The following is a 15,408-nucleotide window of genomic DNA, read 5'->3' as shown; positions in this document are numbered from 1 at the left end:
GCCATTATCAAACCCTGCCCAGCCATGTCTTGGCATTCAGTTCAATTACTCCACAGTGCAGAATTTCTATGCATTTTTATGAGGAAAAGTATACATATGTGTACATATATGTATATATATATATATATATATTTTTTTTTTTTTTTGTCACCAATGTTGCCTCATAAAAAATAAACTGTCAGGGATGGCTCTGAGGATACCAGATGCTGATTCTGCCAAACCCCACAGTCAGGTTGGGGACAGTAAAACGTGTGGCCCTTGGCCTCTGCTGGGTGGTTGGTGCCACCCCACGACCTCTGTTGAGCCCTGGGTCCTCTCCCTTTGCCCTTGCCCACAGCAGCTGTTTCCTTACTTCCCGCCAGGGATCTTCCCCTCCAGCCGGCCCTCAGGTGTATCTCCTCGTTCATCCTCTGCTTACGACTGTGCCTCCCTGGCACCTGGGAGTCCACTCACCAGCCTCCCTCGTTTCTTCAGTCCCCAAATACTGGGCACATACTGTGCACCAGGCTCGGCTGAGACCCAGGAACATAGCGGGGCCTGGGCGGATGAGCTCCCCTCCCTCAGGAAACTTCCAGTCTAACGGGGCTCTTATGAGCCACCGCAGTAAATGTACAGCAGGACCCGATTGGCCCAGCCTCCAAGGCAGGTGCGGTGGAGACCGAGGTCTCACTCTTAGATAGAGCAGGGGAAGCCTCCCAGGTGTCCAGCAGGGGGCGGTATGATCACCAGACCCCGTGCTGCGAGCTGACATCTCCAACAGAGCCATCACACGTGCAGCGGGTGCCATTCTAAATGTTCTAGAAGCCACATCCAAAAAGGAAAGAAACGAAGAAGTTAATTTCAGGAATATATTTTGTTTAGCTCAAATCATGCAAAATGTTATCATTTCGACCTGCAATCAGTGTTTTAAAACTATCGAGATATTTCCCATTCTTCGGTTTGTACTGTCTTGGAAATGCGGTGTGTGTTGTACACCCACAGGCATCTTAACCTGGGCCACCTTTCAAGCACCGAGTAGCCACGGGTGGGGAGGGGCCGCCTCCTTACTGGCAGAAACAGTGCCCGCCCCTTTCCTGTGCTGTTCTCCCCGCCGCCTGAGAGGACCGAGTCCCGCGTCCTGAACCCCAGCTCGCGACCCTGCGGCGCCCCCTAGCGGTCGCTTGCCGTCCCATTCTGGTCTCAGCCCCAATTACTTGGAAAAGCCTCTGAAAGTCCTGCTCTCTTTTTCCTGGACTGCCGCCCCCTCTGCCTCCGCACAGTCCCTCCTGGACGCTTTGCTCTCTGCCAAGTCTCCAGTCACCTCTTGGTAGCTCTTGCCTTCAAAACTTTTTTATAATAAGATAAAACACAGATTTTTTTTTTTTTACAAAGCACATGAACAAAAGTAAAGCTCACTGAATTATTATAAGATTGGCACCTTTATAACCCACTCAAAGGTCAAGAAATAGAATTTTCGAGGTCACCCCAAAAGCCCCCCGGAGCCTGACTCAGTCGCTGCATCTCCTTCCGCACCGTGTAACCCCGCTCTGACTTTTGGGGTAACCATGCCCCTGCCTGTCTTCATTGTCCCCCACACCTAAGAGGCAGCAGCTTTTCCGAATCCTGGTGCATGAGCTGTCTCTCCAAGACTTGCACTTCCTGCCCCTCCCTCCTGCCTTGGGTAAGAAAACCCACTTGGTCCTGCCTCTCCTCCTGCCTCTGCTCACCTCCTCCAGCCCCATGTCCATCCCTCCGCCCTTGCCCTCTGACCACCGTGGCCTGCGGCTGCCCCTGGCCTCAGGCCCACGTCCTTGGCTCCAGCCCCGCTTGCCCCGGAGCGCCCCCTCGCATGCCCTCTGGTGGGCGCCAGCTTCGGAGGGCCAGACCTCCACGTTCATCCTCCTCCTCCTCCCCGACCTTCTCTGTCAGTGTCGGACCTCTGCAGAGTCGCCAGGTCCAGGGACGGAGAAGCTCTGCTTGCCTCTCCCCTGCATCCTCCCGGGGGCCTCATCCCAGATTCTTCTTGGTCTCATAGCACTCTGGCCTCTGCCTGGTTAAGGACCTCAGTGTGTGTTTCTCCCAGGACCAGCTCAGCCTCAGATCTGGTCCCTTGATTGTAGCTGTGGCCTTCCTGACAGTTCCATTCCATCACCACATCTGTGGTTCTGGAAAAGCCGATGAACTCCAACCTCCGCTGCCTGGCACCCTCTGTGCCCAGCCTCGCCCTTCACCCCGGTCCCCCTCAGCTGTACCTGGCAGAAGAGAGCTCTTTGAAGGTCCTGGGAAGCCCTTCGCTGGCGCCCAGCTCACCGAATTGGCATATGCTCTTCTTCTGTCTGGAGGCTCCTCTGTTTCTCCTCCCTCCCTCCCCTGCACAGAGTGCCTGCACACACACACCCCTGCCGTAAGACGTGATGTGCTCCTTCCTTCCGTGTGAGAGACTTTTAATGCCTAATAGCAGGCACCCAGGCACGTAGTCACAGATGACATTAGTGGCAGGAAGATTCTGGAACACTAGCTCCTTCTCATCTTTCAGTACTCGGCTGGAGCCCCAGACAGCCTCCTCTTTCTCAGCCCCCTCTAGCAGTTATGATTTGCTCCCCTTTCTTGCTCTGTTGGAATTGACTGCTGATCCCCCATGAGGCTGTGAGCCCTTGGCCATGATCATGTGCAATTTGTAACTGGTTTCCTGGCTTCTAACCTCACCTGCCCAGTCTGTTCCTCAGGCAGCAGCTTGTGTGACTCCATTGAAATATATAAGTCAGATCATGTCCCTCCTCCGCTCAGACCCTCCATCAAGTTAGAAGTCCTTAGGAGGGGGGCTCCCTTAAAGATTGGCCCCTCACATTGCCTACCTGACCCCATCTCTTATTCCATCTCTTCCCTTTGACCCCCCCGCCCCCGCACCACATGAGCTATATGAGCTTCTTTGAAACTGTTCAAACATGACAGTCATCCTGCTGCCTCAGGGCCTTTGCACTTGCCTTTCTTCACAGGTATCCAAATGGCTTGCTTTCTCTTCTCCTTCAGGTTTTGACTCATACATCATCTTTTCAATGAGGCCCTCCCAGACCGTTGTTTGTAACCAGGAGGACACTGCGTGTCAGAATTGCTTGTGGGAATTAGCACCTGGCTCAGGGGCACAGGGTAGGGCAAGGCCAGAATGCAAACATCCAGCTCCCACCCCGTTCCCTCCTAGAAACGCAGGGAGTTTGGGGGAATTCTTAGCTCTTTTATTAGTAATTATTGCTGCCTCCCTTTTCCATGACCAGTACACTGTTGGTTCTTTTCATTTGGTGTTCCCTAATCTGCTTCAAGTTCCTGTGTGGTGAGGGTCCCGGTTTCCACCTTTACAGATGAAGCCCAGGTTCCAGGAGGCCCAGTGACTGACCACACAGCTGGTGAGGGGCAGATTCAGCACATAAACCTCGTCCTTCTGATTCCAAAGGTCAAACTTTCCATGACACTGGCAGGCCTTTCTTTTGGGAGCCTGAGTAGTGTCTCTTAGGGCCAAGTGTTTTGCAAACTGTAAAGCGCTGCATAACTGTAGGACATTTGGTTGATGGTGGTTTTCCTGTCATTTGAAAGGCTCTATGGTGGACAGTAACCTTTGTCACTGAGGGTCCTCTGCCCGTGTAACGTGCCGATCCCGGGTCTCCGAGAGAAATGCTGTGGCCAGAAGACCCCAAAAGACAGACACTTTAGTCAAGGCTCAGATTTCTTCCAACCAGGACAGTGGTCCCCAAATTTGGCTGCATGCCGGAATCACCGGGAGCGCTTACAACCGCAGTGTCCAGGCCACGCCCAGACTCAGGGAAGCAGAGCATCCGGAAGGGAGTGGGCGCGTGCAGCCCGCAGGAGATCTTAGAGACCCCGGGGTTCCAGTGTGTGGGGAGGTTTGGGAATGGCTAACCTGAGGCCTTTTCTTATCATGTCAGTAAGGATCCAGGCAGTTTGGCACGAATCCCTGCTTGGGATGTGGTGTCTGACAAGATCCCTGATTCTCCCCAGAGCAAACTAGAAGCCCTCCCCTGCCCCCTGGAGACATCTGGGGACCCTAAGAGAGAGCGAGATGGGCAGCATGACTGTAAAGCCTCCTCCCCGGAGCACTCATGTGAGCTTCCAGCTTCAACCTAAGGCAGTGGTTCTCCACTGGGGTGATTTCGCGCCACCCAGGGAACCCTTGGCAATGTCTGAAGACACTTTGAGTTGTCACGAGTTGGGGAAGGCGATCCTTGCAGGGACCAGAGAGAGATGCACTCATCACCCTGCAGTGCACAGGACAGCCCCACACAGTAGAGAATTATCTGGTCCAAAATGTCAACAGTGCCAATGTTGAGAAACACTAGTCTCAGGAAACCCCACGCATGGCTCGGATGATGACTTGAGTGGAGAGGTTGGAAGCTGTGCTGCTAATCAGACTCGGGCATCTCTGAGCTTCCACGGGAATGGAGCTTTAACTGGTACTGATAAACCCTGAGTGAGAGATGGATCCAAAATGCTTCTTAATCTTGTTGAAAAGAGATTGCTTTTATTTGCACGAAAATTGCTTCTCGCCTTTTCTACTTCAAATTTGTAATGACTTTAAAACTGTAGCAGAACAGTCCCTAAGCCTCTGTTTCCTCCTTGGTGGCACATGAACAGCCATAGTCCCCACCTCCCCCGAGGGACTCCGAGGGTTCATGTGCACAAAGCACAGACAACTGGACCAGGCGCATGAGATTAGGAGGTACTCAATACGTGTTAGCCAGGGTCCTGCTTATTGCTGGCACAGAAATGGAAATGAATTTGCTCACTGTGAAACTGCAGCCTTATGAAAATTCTCCAATTAAAAGGTGCTGTGAACTCTGATTTCCTCCTCTTATTATTCACTGAAAATCTTTAGATCAAAATTGTCGGTAAAACTAAGGCTTTTCTTCGAAATGCACAGTAATTACCAGTAACTAGCCTCCTATATGAGTGCTCAGGTTTGTCCATGGAAGGATTTGAAGACATTAGCTAGCACTAACTAGAATTTGGCATCTATGAAAGTCTTCCATTGTCTGGTTTATTGGAGAGAGGTTCAGCATTTGGGGTAATCCTCCCACCAACGAGGTGCCAGATGTGATGAAAGTCTGTGGGTCTGAGACGTCTCACCGATGGAGTTCAACACACCAGTGCACAATTGTTTTCTAATTCTCACCTTCCTTCCCTGGGCAACCAATAAGGAAATGAAATAAGGACCGTGCAGAAAGAAAAAGAATCCAGGACCCTCTGTCCACCTTTTTTGTTTCTAAGGCCTGTTAACTCTTGTTTCTGCCTCTGACAGCAGAACCAGTGCATGGAACAAACAGCTCTCCTGTGAAGGAAAGACACTAACCATTGTTCTCCAACAGGATGGGAAGACAGCAGAAGAGCTTGCTAAATCAGAACAGCACGAACATGTAGCAGGTCTGCTTGCAAGACTCCGAAAGGTGAGAAATTCCTTTTATCAGTCTGAAATGCTCTGTTTTCTATGAAAACGTCTGTTTTGTTTTTTTTTTCTGGTAAACAATGAGATGAACAAAATGAGGCTTTGGACACACAGGCTGTAGGAAGGGCATCTCTCCCTGCCCTGTGGTTTGCATACAGTTAGCGTAAATGCATCAGCTACCTATCAGTTTCTTCTTCTGTGTTTGGACTTGGAAATCATTTGGCCTCCTTACAGTTTCTGTGCCTGGTTTCCCTCCTCCCACCCCTTCTGTAATAACTCTTCCCATAAAGTAGACAGGAAATGAGAAAGCTGACTGCTTCCTTCTTTCTTTTTTTTTTTTTTAAGATTTTATTTATTTATTTGAGAGAGAGAGAATGAGAGAGAGCACGAGAGGGAAGAGGGTCAGAGGGAGAAGCAGACTCCTTGCTGAGCAGGGAGCCCAATGTGGGACTCGATCCCAGGACTCCAGGATCATGAGCTGAGCCGAAGGCAGTCGCTTAACCAACTGAGCCACCCAGGCATCCCTGCTTCTTTCTTTCTTAATGTTTTGCACTCCAAGACATCACACGATATGCTCTGGTCTAGGAAACACTGTTGCTCTAAGGTTTAAGGACACAGGACAAAAGTAAATGCATCATAACAGTGTGTATCAGGAGTGTTCAAAACAGTCACACCCTTTAAGGTAGGAACTCCATGTCTAGGACTCTATCCTAAGAAATGAAAAAAATGCAGGAAATAGTGTTTTATGCACACAGATGTTCATTGCAGTGTTATTTATAATATAGTAATAAAAATCAGAAACATCAGATGAGCAACAATAATGTCTAGCAAATTGCTGTACATCTATAGGATAGAACTGTTTTTGACCACTAAAATATTTTTGAAGAGGTTTTAGCAAGAAGAGTTTAATGCTTAGGATATTCTAGGGCTTCAAAGCAGAAGATAAATTATATATATGTACATTATAATCCCGCCTGTGTTTTTAAAAAGTGCATAAAAAGAAAATATTAACAGCGGTGTTTTGGGACTTTGCTAGTGTAATTTCCTGCATTTAACATGACTGCATTTTTTCCAAGTTTGGTACTATGCACGTGAGCCTCCTGCAACAGAGGTTTGAACTCTGCAGGTCTGCCTCTCTGCAAATATTTTTCAATAAGGACGGTACAGTGCTGTAAACCTATTGTCTCTTCCTTCTGATTTTCTTACTAATGTTTCCTTTTCTCTAACTTACCTGAATATAAGAATACAGTCTATAGTCCATATCAACATACAAAATACGTGTTAATCGCCTGTTTATGTTATCAGGAAGGCTTCTGGTCAACAGTAGATTGTTAGTAGTCAAGTTTTGGGGGAGTCAGAGATACATCTGGATTTTCAACTGCGTAGGGGTTCAACACTCATAATGCCTGTATTGTTCAAGGACCATAATCATGTAACAATTTTTCAAAAACAAACTTTTGAGAAATAAAAATACAATCCAGTCGATTACAGTGCTTAGTGGAAAGGCACTGTCCAAAATCAGCTCGAGGTATCCCACAGAGGTCCTGCCATATAAACTGGAAAGTGCCCTGGGAGGGATGATCGCCTCTTAACCTCCCCAGCTACAGAAAGTCTGAATTTTCCTAGTGGTCCCAGGGTCTGGCTGTGGTGGGGGAGGGGACGTGGGTGGGAATAGGTGCTTTCCCAGTGCCTGGAGTTGAGCTTGGAGATAATGTATCTTCACACCTTTGTGATTCAGAGTCTACGGACTGGCCACAAAGGCAGGGATTCAATGTGCCCTTCCTTCTGGAAATTCCAGGAAGAGAACAGGCTGGAAAAAATGTCCCTCGCCTTACACACACGTTCTTGCAGGGAATGTGTGCATTCACTGTGGACTTAGTGTTCTCCCACTCTTCACTGCCGCACACTCTCACTGTGGAGGAGAATTTGGACGAGAAAAACAAGGGGGAAGTGTTTTTGTTTACAAGCAACATGAGAGGGGGCGGAGCCTGAGAGTCACTGTCAGCAAATCAACAAGGAACTTTCACATAAAGTCTCCTAATCTTTAAATTCTCTTATCTTGAAGCAGTACGTCTGCCAGCACATGGAAGAATGGAGCAGTGTGCAACCCTGCAACGGGCCACATTGGCTCAAGTGTTTGCAACTTTTGACTTTGGGTGGATTTTATAGCAAGGTGCCCTGCATTTGAGGGCAGAGCCTTATGTTTATTTTATTTTATTTAGTTTATTTATTTATTTATTTGAGAGAGAGAATGCTCATGTGAGCAGAGGGAAGGGCAGAGGGAGGAGAGAAGCTGACTCACTGCTGAGTGTGGAGTCTGATGGGGAGGAGAGGGCTCTATCTCAAGACCCTGGGATCATGACCTATGCCAAAATCAAGAGTCAGACATTTAACCGACTGAGCCGCCCAGGTGCCCCCATAGAGCCTTATGTTTATAGGCTACATGTCACATATATAAGGGCAGTTTTAAGTCAATTACTCGTGATAGTGTCCACCTACAGTGAAAAGAACCTGACATCAAATCTGGCCTTCCCGACGGCTCGATGAGGATGCAGTTTTTCTGTTATTAGTCCACTGGGGGAGGGAGCGATTTCATTAGGCTGAACACCTTACGAGTGGACACACATGCTGGGTCAGGGATTCTTGGGTTTCTCACATTCCACAGAGGACGTTTGTGACCCACATCCCATCGGTGCCACCACCCGAATCTGAGCCCCAGGGTCGCCCCTGCTGTGTGTGTGGGCTCAGCAGTCCCAACCAGCATGCTTCTCACAATGAAGCATCTGGCAGATCTTTCTTGGCTCGGAGTGCTGCTCACCATCTCAGAGACTTCTCACAGAACCCTGACCCTGGGAAGGTGAAGCCACTCATTTTTAAGCAGAAATCAATGGCAGACTGTGGGCCCCACTCGTCTGATGGGTCACCGGGGAAACATCATCCTTGGGCAGAATGACACAGCTTTTCCTCAGGCTGTGCTGTGTTTATCTGCCCGTCTTCCCCTCAGGAGAGGTCCATTCTTTTATTTAAAAGTGGATTTGCCAGGCTGGCTGCAAAGCCAGTGGGTCTGAAACAGTAAAGCCCAGGCAGACGACAGGAAGGACAGGCCCTGATGTGACAGCCAAGGTGGGATCAGATTGATGGGGTTAAAGGTGCTTTCTCCCTTCATCTGATCCCAGATTCCCTGCCCTGTGCTTGTGTTGCTTTTGTAATTGGAAATACAAACACCAGAGAAGCTTGTGTGGTGCTACTCTGACCCCCTGCGCCCAGGGGAGGTGGCTAGCTGTTTTCCAGTCAAGAATCTTTAAATTGAGGTATGTGGGCTCTCGCACTGTCCCAGTTTCAGATTTCCTTTATTCTCTCTCACCGATTGGCAACTTTGTATTTTGGTGCCTAGATTTTTAAAAGAAGGATGGGAGAGAGAATATTCCAGTGTCTAGTATGAAACCATTATCCTGGGATTGTTCTCTAAGGAAAGGTCAAGGCAAAGAAAAATCATTTTAATTCCTGTGAGCAAAGGACATCATTCCTGTTGGTGCCTCGAATCCACAGAAAGCTTCCTCTCTCATCTTTGCTTTGAGAGGCAAAATATAAAGTGATGGCTGAGTGCACAGACTCGGGAGTCAGATGGCTCTGGCTCAAATCCCAGTGCTGCTACTGTCTAGCAGCTCCGTGCCTCAGTTTCCTGTTTCTCAAAGGGCGTGCTTATAGTGCTCCCTTATAGTATGGCGGTGATGTAGATGATGTCTTTAGAACAGTGTCTGCACGCCGTAAGCACCCTGTGTTGGCTCTTGTTGGAATCCTGCAAACCACTCCCAGAGTCCTGGGGAAACAAAGATTTCCCTGTGGTCCCGTGCCCGGGAGCAGATTTGGGCGTGCCCACAAGGCCCTGGGCAGCTGTGGCAGGTCACCCTGGAGAGCCATGGTTAGCAACAGCCATCATTCAGTCGTCAATGGCAGGTGCTGTCATTTTACAACATCCCGAAGATGGAGCTGGTTCTGCAGGAAAGCCGGACTGCCTGAGGCTAAGCAGATGCGAATTAGTGCAGCGCCCAGATTCAGTCCTGAAGTAGAAATGTCTGCTTCCTGGGCCCTTCAGTGGGCTCAGGGCATCTGTGCTGATTCCTCTCCAGCCATGGGCACGGGGGCTCCTTCCCCGGAGCTGGGCTCACTGGCTGTGTGGTGAGCCCCGATCTGCTTCCCGGGCTCGCCAGGGCCTGCTCTGTTCAGAAGCTCCTGAGACCCGCGAGTTTGTTTGCCGCGGTCGTTCCCTCGAGGGCTGTTGCAGTTCACGTCACGGGGCGGAGGAGAGTGGTCACAACCAGTGAGGCCGGAGAGGGCAAAGGAAGAGGGCAGTTTCTACTTAGGAGCGTCTGGTCCCCATGTCCTTCCCATGTCATTTCCTCCTTGATGTTCCCCCTGTTTCTCTCGAGGATGGGGCGGGCATTTCGGGATGGGTGGGACTTCCTCTTCTTGCAGGCCTTGCGGACCCCCCAAGCAGCTCATGTCATAGCACCCCCTCCCCCACTCATTGTGAAATCAGAAACTGTTCTTACATATTTCTTGACACCCCTGGGGGAGCCACCCTCTGTTAGACCCCCTCATGTGGATCCTGAACACATTCCTGGGGAGAAGTCTGTGTCTGTAGAGTTGGGGGGGGGACTTAAATTGCCTTGTCATTCCATAGGTTTGCAAGTGGGCTAGATTAGCAACAGAAACGCCGCCTTGTTTGCACCTCTAATCAGTTGAGGAGCCTGGGAACGTATTTTTAAAGAAGGTGCTCTAGAGAAGCCATGGGACTTGCTGTTTCAGAAATACAACCGCAGTCATCTCATTCACCTGCAGGGGGCAGCAGAGCACTGGCCAGAGCAGAGGGAGCGGCTCCTTGGGTCCTTAGCGGGGGAGGGGGGGCTGACCTTGGGGAGAGGAGACCTTGCAGCCAGGGCCTCTGGGCAGGATGGGGGGTGAGGGTGGCCGAGGCCAGAACTTGTGGGGGCAGGAAGAACACGGGGCAGGCCTGAGCCGGGCAAGGTCTGCTCTGACCCTCTTCCCCACGAAGTGACTGGGGGCGGTGGTGTGCGGGAGCCTCTGGTCCGGTCCTGCAGAGCCCACCACAGGGGTCTCTTCCCAACTGCTGCGTGCTCCGTGCCCTCACACTGGGGGCTCGATTTTCCTTCCAGTTATATTTCCATAAGCTGATTTTAAAATAGTTGCTTTTCTTATGCCTAAGATGAGACAGTGAAGAAAGGTGCCTGAGAATACTTTGGAAACTAGGAGGAAGTGTGGAGTTTGCCCAGAATTTCAAATTCAGCACAAGTAAGCTACATTTGCATAATTAAGAGTTGCTGCCCCTCCCCTGCTGGGTCTGACTGCATCCTGCCACAGGGGAAAGCCATGTCACCTCCCCATGCTCTTACCTGGCTTTGCCAGATTGCTCATGGTCTTCCTGTCCATCTGTTGATGTTTAGTCATCTTTGCTGATGAGAAAGTGAAGCTGAAAGCTAAAGGTACAGGAAGAAAGTTAACTAGAAGCCAGGATTCACCAGGGTGTTAAAGAGCAATGCTGTTACCCGATAATGTTCATTTAAAAGAGATTCAGTGTCTAGATATGCTAAGAACTGTTCTAGGCATGGGAGAGACCACAGTGAGCAAGAGGCAAGACTCGGGCTATAAACAAGTAAGAAAAATGCCAGATGGGGTAAGTTCAGGGGTTGACAGACAATGGCCTGAGAGCCGTAGTCAGCCCACCACCTGTTTTTGTAAACAAAACTTCATTGGAACACAGCCATACCCCTGATTTCCTACTGTCTATCACTGGCTGGTTTCTGGGTACATGGCAGTCACAGGAGAGACCACCTGGCCCTTCACAGAGGATTGCGGCCCCTGCTGGATGTGCACGGATCCAAACAGGGTGAAATAAGAGAAGGGAGGTGGGGGTTTTTTCATCCACTGCTCAGGGGACACCTCTTTGCTGGTGACATTTAAACCAACAAGGAAATATTGGAGAGGTGAGGCAGCCAGAGGAGAGGCTGGGAATAGCAGAGGGAATAGTGAGTGCAAAGGGCCTGGGGCAATAGAGAGCTGGGTGTGTCCCAGGAACCAGACCAAAAGGAAGGGGGAGGGGTCTGCACTGGGGCTTGAGCAAGGTGGTCTGGGGGAGAGCAGTGCCTGATCAGAGAGGTGCCTGATCAGAGAGGTAGGCGGCTTTACAAACCTAGGTCAGGAGAGTGGGCTTGGTCCGGCTGTGTTCAGCAGGTGGGAGCAAAATCTGACTCAATTTTGGGACTTTCCCTCTGACTGCCCAAGACATCAGGTAGAAGAAGGTGATCGTGGTGGCCAGGCGAGATCTGAGGGCGCTTGGATGGGCTCTCCAGGCTCAGTTACTTCATGAGCCATGGGCAGGAACGCAAACAGAGGCCCCCATCTCTGGGTAAATATTTAAAGTATAAGATTAAAGGGAATAAACAGGGAAATAGTACATATCCTGCCTCCCACTTACACAAATATACTTTCTGACCCCCTGGAGGGCGGCACTGGGTTAGAATTCTGATTCCTCAGGTTCCCTGCTGCTTTCCCTTCCTCTTCCCAAGCCTGGCAGGCTGGCCTGCGAGAGGCCCACAGCCAGGGCCACCCCAGGCCTCACCCCTGCTGCTAGCCACACCTGCCTGCCTGGGGAGCGGGGGACACACAGGAGACTGTTTCAGTGCAGGAGCCGGAATTTAGGAAACACCATGGTCCCAGCTCCTCACTCCCCAGGTGTTACTGCTGGGAGGGCCGGATCAGGTGGGGCTTTGTGGCCCGCCGGGACACAGGTGGTCTTGGAGCTCCTGGTAGATAGAGACCCCGGATGGACTTGTGGGCTCCCTCCAAAGAAATCAGTATTCTGCCGCCCTCAGAGCTAGCCTGGAGCCACTCACCATCTTCCTGAGACCTTCTGTGCATCAAAGGCCCAGTCACCCTTGGAGAGCACACATGGTCAGGTTGATGCTGCGGCCTTCCCCAGGACACTGGTCTGGGCCCACTCTAGTCCCTGTGCCGCCACCTAGTGGTGATGAGAGAAAATGTGCCACCCACCTGCAGTGGGGGAGAGATTTCAGGACCTTATTTTATACTTCTAAATCAAAATCGGTTGTGTTCAGATTCTCCAAGGCTCTCAGTGAGCAGGAGGAGGGATCATCCTGCAGAACCAGGTTAGGTCTCCTTAGAAAGGAGAAGACTCCTGTTTTGCTTTCTTGCCTTATGGCAGATCTGTCCAGCTTGATGGAGAGAACCGCTTCCAGACTCATCTCCCAAAGAGAAGGTGAAGGGTGGATGAGTCATTCCCCAACAAGGCCACAGGATGGGGATCATCTACAGGAATGTTACTGGGAGCATTTGAGTGTCACTGGGTTAAATCTGGGGGTAAACTTGAGGCGTGGCTCACCTTATCGCCCTGCTATGCCTGGGCCACTGCTCAAAGCCTGTTTGTGGGGATGTTGAGGCAGCAGGAAAATAGGAGTGTTAAAGGTCACAATACAGCTACTCAACAGGATTCTTGCTGAAGGCAGGCCAGGGGATCAGATATCAGAGAGGGGTGAGGAATTTCATCACATAGGAGGGAGCAGGATTTTTACTAAACTGACCGAGCAGGATTCTTGCTAAGACTGAACTAACGTGACCAAGGACAAGGCCCAAGTTCAGAACCTTGACACAGACCACCTCAACTACAGTTAGGACAAAAGGAGAATCTTCATCCCCACCTGCCTCTGTTCTGGGGCTGATCCAGGAAAACAGGCAAACACCTTGTCAGCGGCTTCTGGCCCCCGCTACCCTGCGTGGAATTCATAGGAGTGAACTGTACTCAGTCGAGGGCAATGCTGAGCAAGGCATAGGCATGAGGCCCCTCAGTTGCCAGGAACAAGCCAGCCGTGGGCCAGAGAAGCTTCCGGAAGCACGCTGGGACAGCAGCAGTGTCCCATGGTTACCATGCCTCAAGTGTCCGCAGAGCGCAAGGGCCTGAGGGGCTCAGGCAGAGGGGACAAACACACCCTCAGTCCTGCACACAGGACAGACGTGGTGTCCAAGGTCAAGTGCCAAGATCAACGGGGCACGAAGCAGAAAAGAGCCACAAGCCAATTAAAATTGCACAGTGCACCCGGGACCCAGCAGTTGGATCACAGCCGGAAGCAGGTTTTCTGCCTCTCCCCTGTCCCAGGAGAAGGAGACAGAGGCTTCACTCAAAAGAAGCATTAGTGTGTTAGTAAGCTGTGCATCACAAAATAGGTGGCGAATGTTGTGATCTACTCGGTGAGACACTCGTGGAAGGTGATGCTCACAGGATGGGGTGACTTTAGTTCTGATGCTTCCCGTGCAGGGGAGGTGGGAGCTGTGCCTGATTTAAAGGGAAGGGAGAGGAAGGGTTAGCCTTGAGAGTTAACCTAGAATGAAAGGAGGCAGATTTGCTTCAGGGGGTCAAAGGCTTATCGGCAGCAGTAGCCGGCATCCGGGAGAAATCGAGCGAGTGACCCCTTTCTTTCAGCCTGGTCAGCAGTATTAACCCTCAGTGCTCCCCGGCCCGCAAAACCTGTGTGTCACATTGAACATGCAGTTAAATCCTAAGGTCAGATGATCATAAACATTAGGTTTTTCTCTTATATAAATGCTCAGCAGACACTCAGAGGTCAGGTGGACCCAGGCAATTGTCACTATGCAGGACACTCTGTGAACCTGTTTGAACAGGCAGCACCCACATCCAGGAGCACCCCTAACCCCAGGAACTGAAAAAGTAGCCGCCCATTGCCAGCATGCCCACCAGGGGGCAGTGTTGCGGCGTGGAGAAGGGCGGTCACAGTCGCACACAGCAACTGGGGGAGGACAGGGAGCCTTCAGCAGAGCTGTGTCTGACAGGTGAGCTTGCCGGGTGGTCGGTGGAGGAAGCCACAGTGGCTCAGCGGGAAGAGAGCAGCAGGGAAGCCGCCTCCCCGAGTTTGCACGTGGACGCAGTGTCTGCCAGGCCTGAGGTCACAGGAGACTCAGAGCAGACAGTTCCCTCTGAGAGGCTCCTGCAGGGTCCCCCTGAGTCTAGTCATTTCCAGCGCACCTCTTTATTGAGCCTCTCCCTGCCAGGTGCTGGGGACACCGTCTCTCCCTGCAGTTGGCTCCCAGTCGGGAGGGGGAGAGCGTCCCACATCACCCTACAGTCTGGTGGGGTCACAATGGAGAACCCCACCTGGGCCAGAGCCTCCGGGGGAGGAATGTTCCCGGAGGGATCCCAGCAGGAGGGGTCCCCTGGATGCATGGAAGTCAACAGGTTGGAGCAGTGGGTCACAGAAGGAATCCCCCTGAGACTGCACCCCACAGCTCCAGTGGGCCCCTGTTTTGGAGCCAGGAGAAAGCTGGGGGTGGGAAATGAGGCTGCTTGTGAGGTTGCATTGAGCCAGGAGAGTGGGAGTGATGCACCACTGTGCAGCCTCGAGGTGGCATCTCTGCATGCACAGAGCACCTGCCCACACCATCCAAAGCATTCTTGTTATGTTTGGTGTCAGCGCTCACATGTCTGTGTGTCCTCAGGACGCGGATCTGGGCCGGGTCTAGACCTTCCCATTCCATGCGTTGTGCTTTTAGTCCATGGGGGCCCTCCATAAATGCTGGTTGATGAGTGAGTGAATCTGTGACTCTCCTGCTTCTCCCTGTAGGGCTGAGAGAGAGAGGGCAGCGGGAAGGTTATCAGGCCCCCGGCCCCGCCGCAGCATTTGTGTTTGTACCTCATGATGCCCTCCTTCTCAGCATCCGGTGCCATCACAGTGCCGGGGGGAGCAGGACCCCTCCACGCAGGGGAGCAGGTGCCCCGGGCCCGTCTCACAGGCCGCCCCGGGTCCCCTTTTAAAGCAACAGCTTCACAGGAGTTGCTCCATCCTTCCTTGTGCACAAAATGCCACGGACCTGGGCACATCCCTGGTGACAGAGAGCAGACTGGTGATTGCCAGGACTGGCAGGGAAGG

At 51.4% G+C, this 15,408-nt stretch overlaps 1 protein-coding gene across 7 annotated transcripts in view; it reads left to right on the top strand.

Moving 5' to 3' along the window:
- The window catches only part of DAPK1 (death associated protein kinase 1), a 175,831-nt gene that overhangs the window by 141,236 nt on the left and 19,187 nt on the right, over positions 1-15,408 (top strand). For all 7 annotated transcript variants that reach the window (XM_027615129.1, XM_027615126.1, XM_027615125.1 and 4 more), the window contains one exon: positions 5,355-5,432. In XM_027615129.1, coding sequence (XP_027470930.1) covers positions 5,355-5,432 — 78 coding nt within the window. The remainder of the gene's footprint in view (positions 1-5,354; positions 5,433-15,408) is intronic.

This window comes from Zalophus californianus, chromosome 13 (assembly GCF_009762305.2).
Source record: "Zalophus californianus isolate mZalCal1 chromosome 13, mZalCal1.pri.v2, whole genome shotgun sequence".
In the NCBI taxonomy this organism is placed as follows: Eukaryota; Metazoa; Chordata; class Mammalia; order Carnivora; family Otariidae; genus Zalophus; species Zalophus californianus.
Note: the sequence above shows the minus strand (reverse complement) of the source record. Positions and strands in the feature narration are given on the sequence as shown.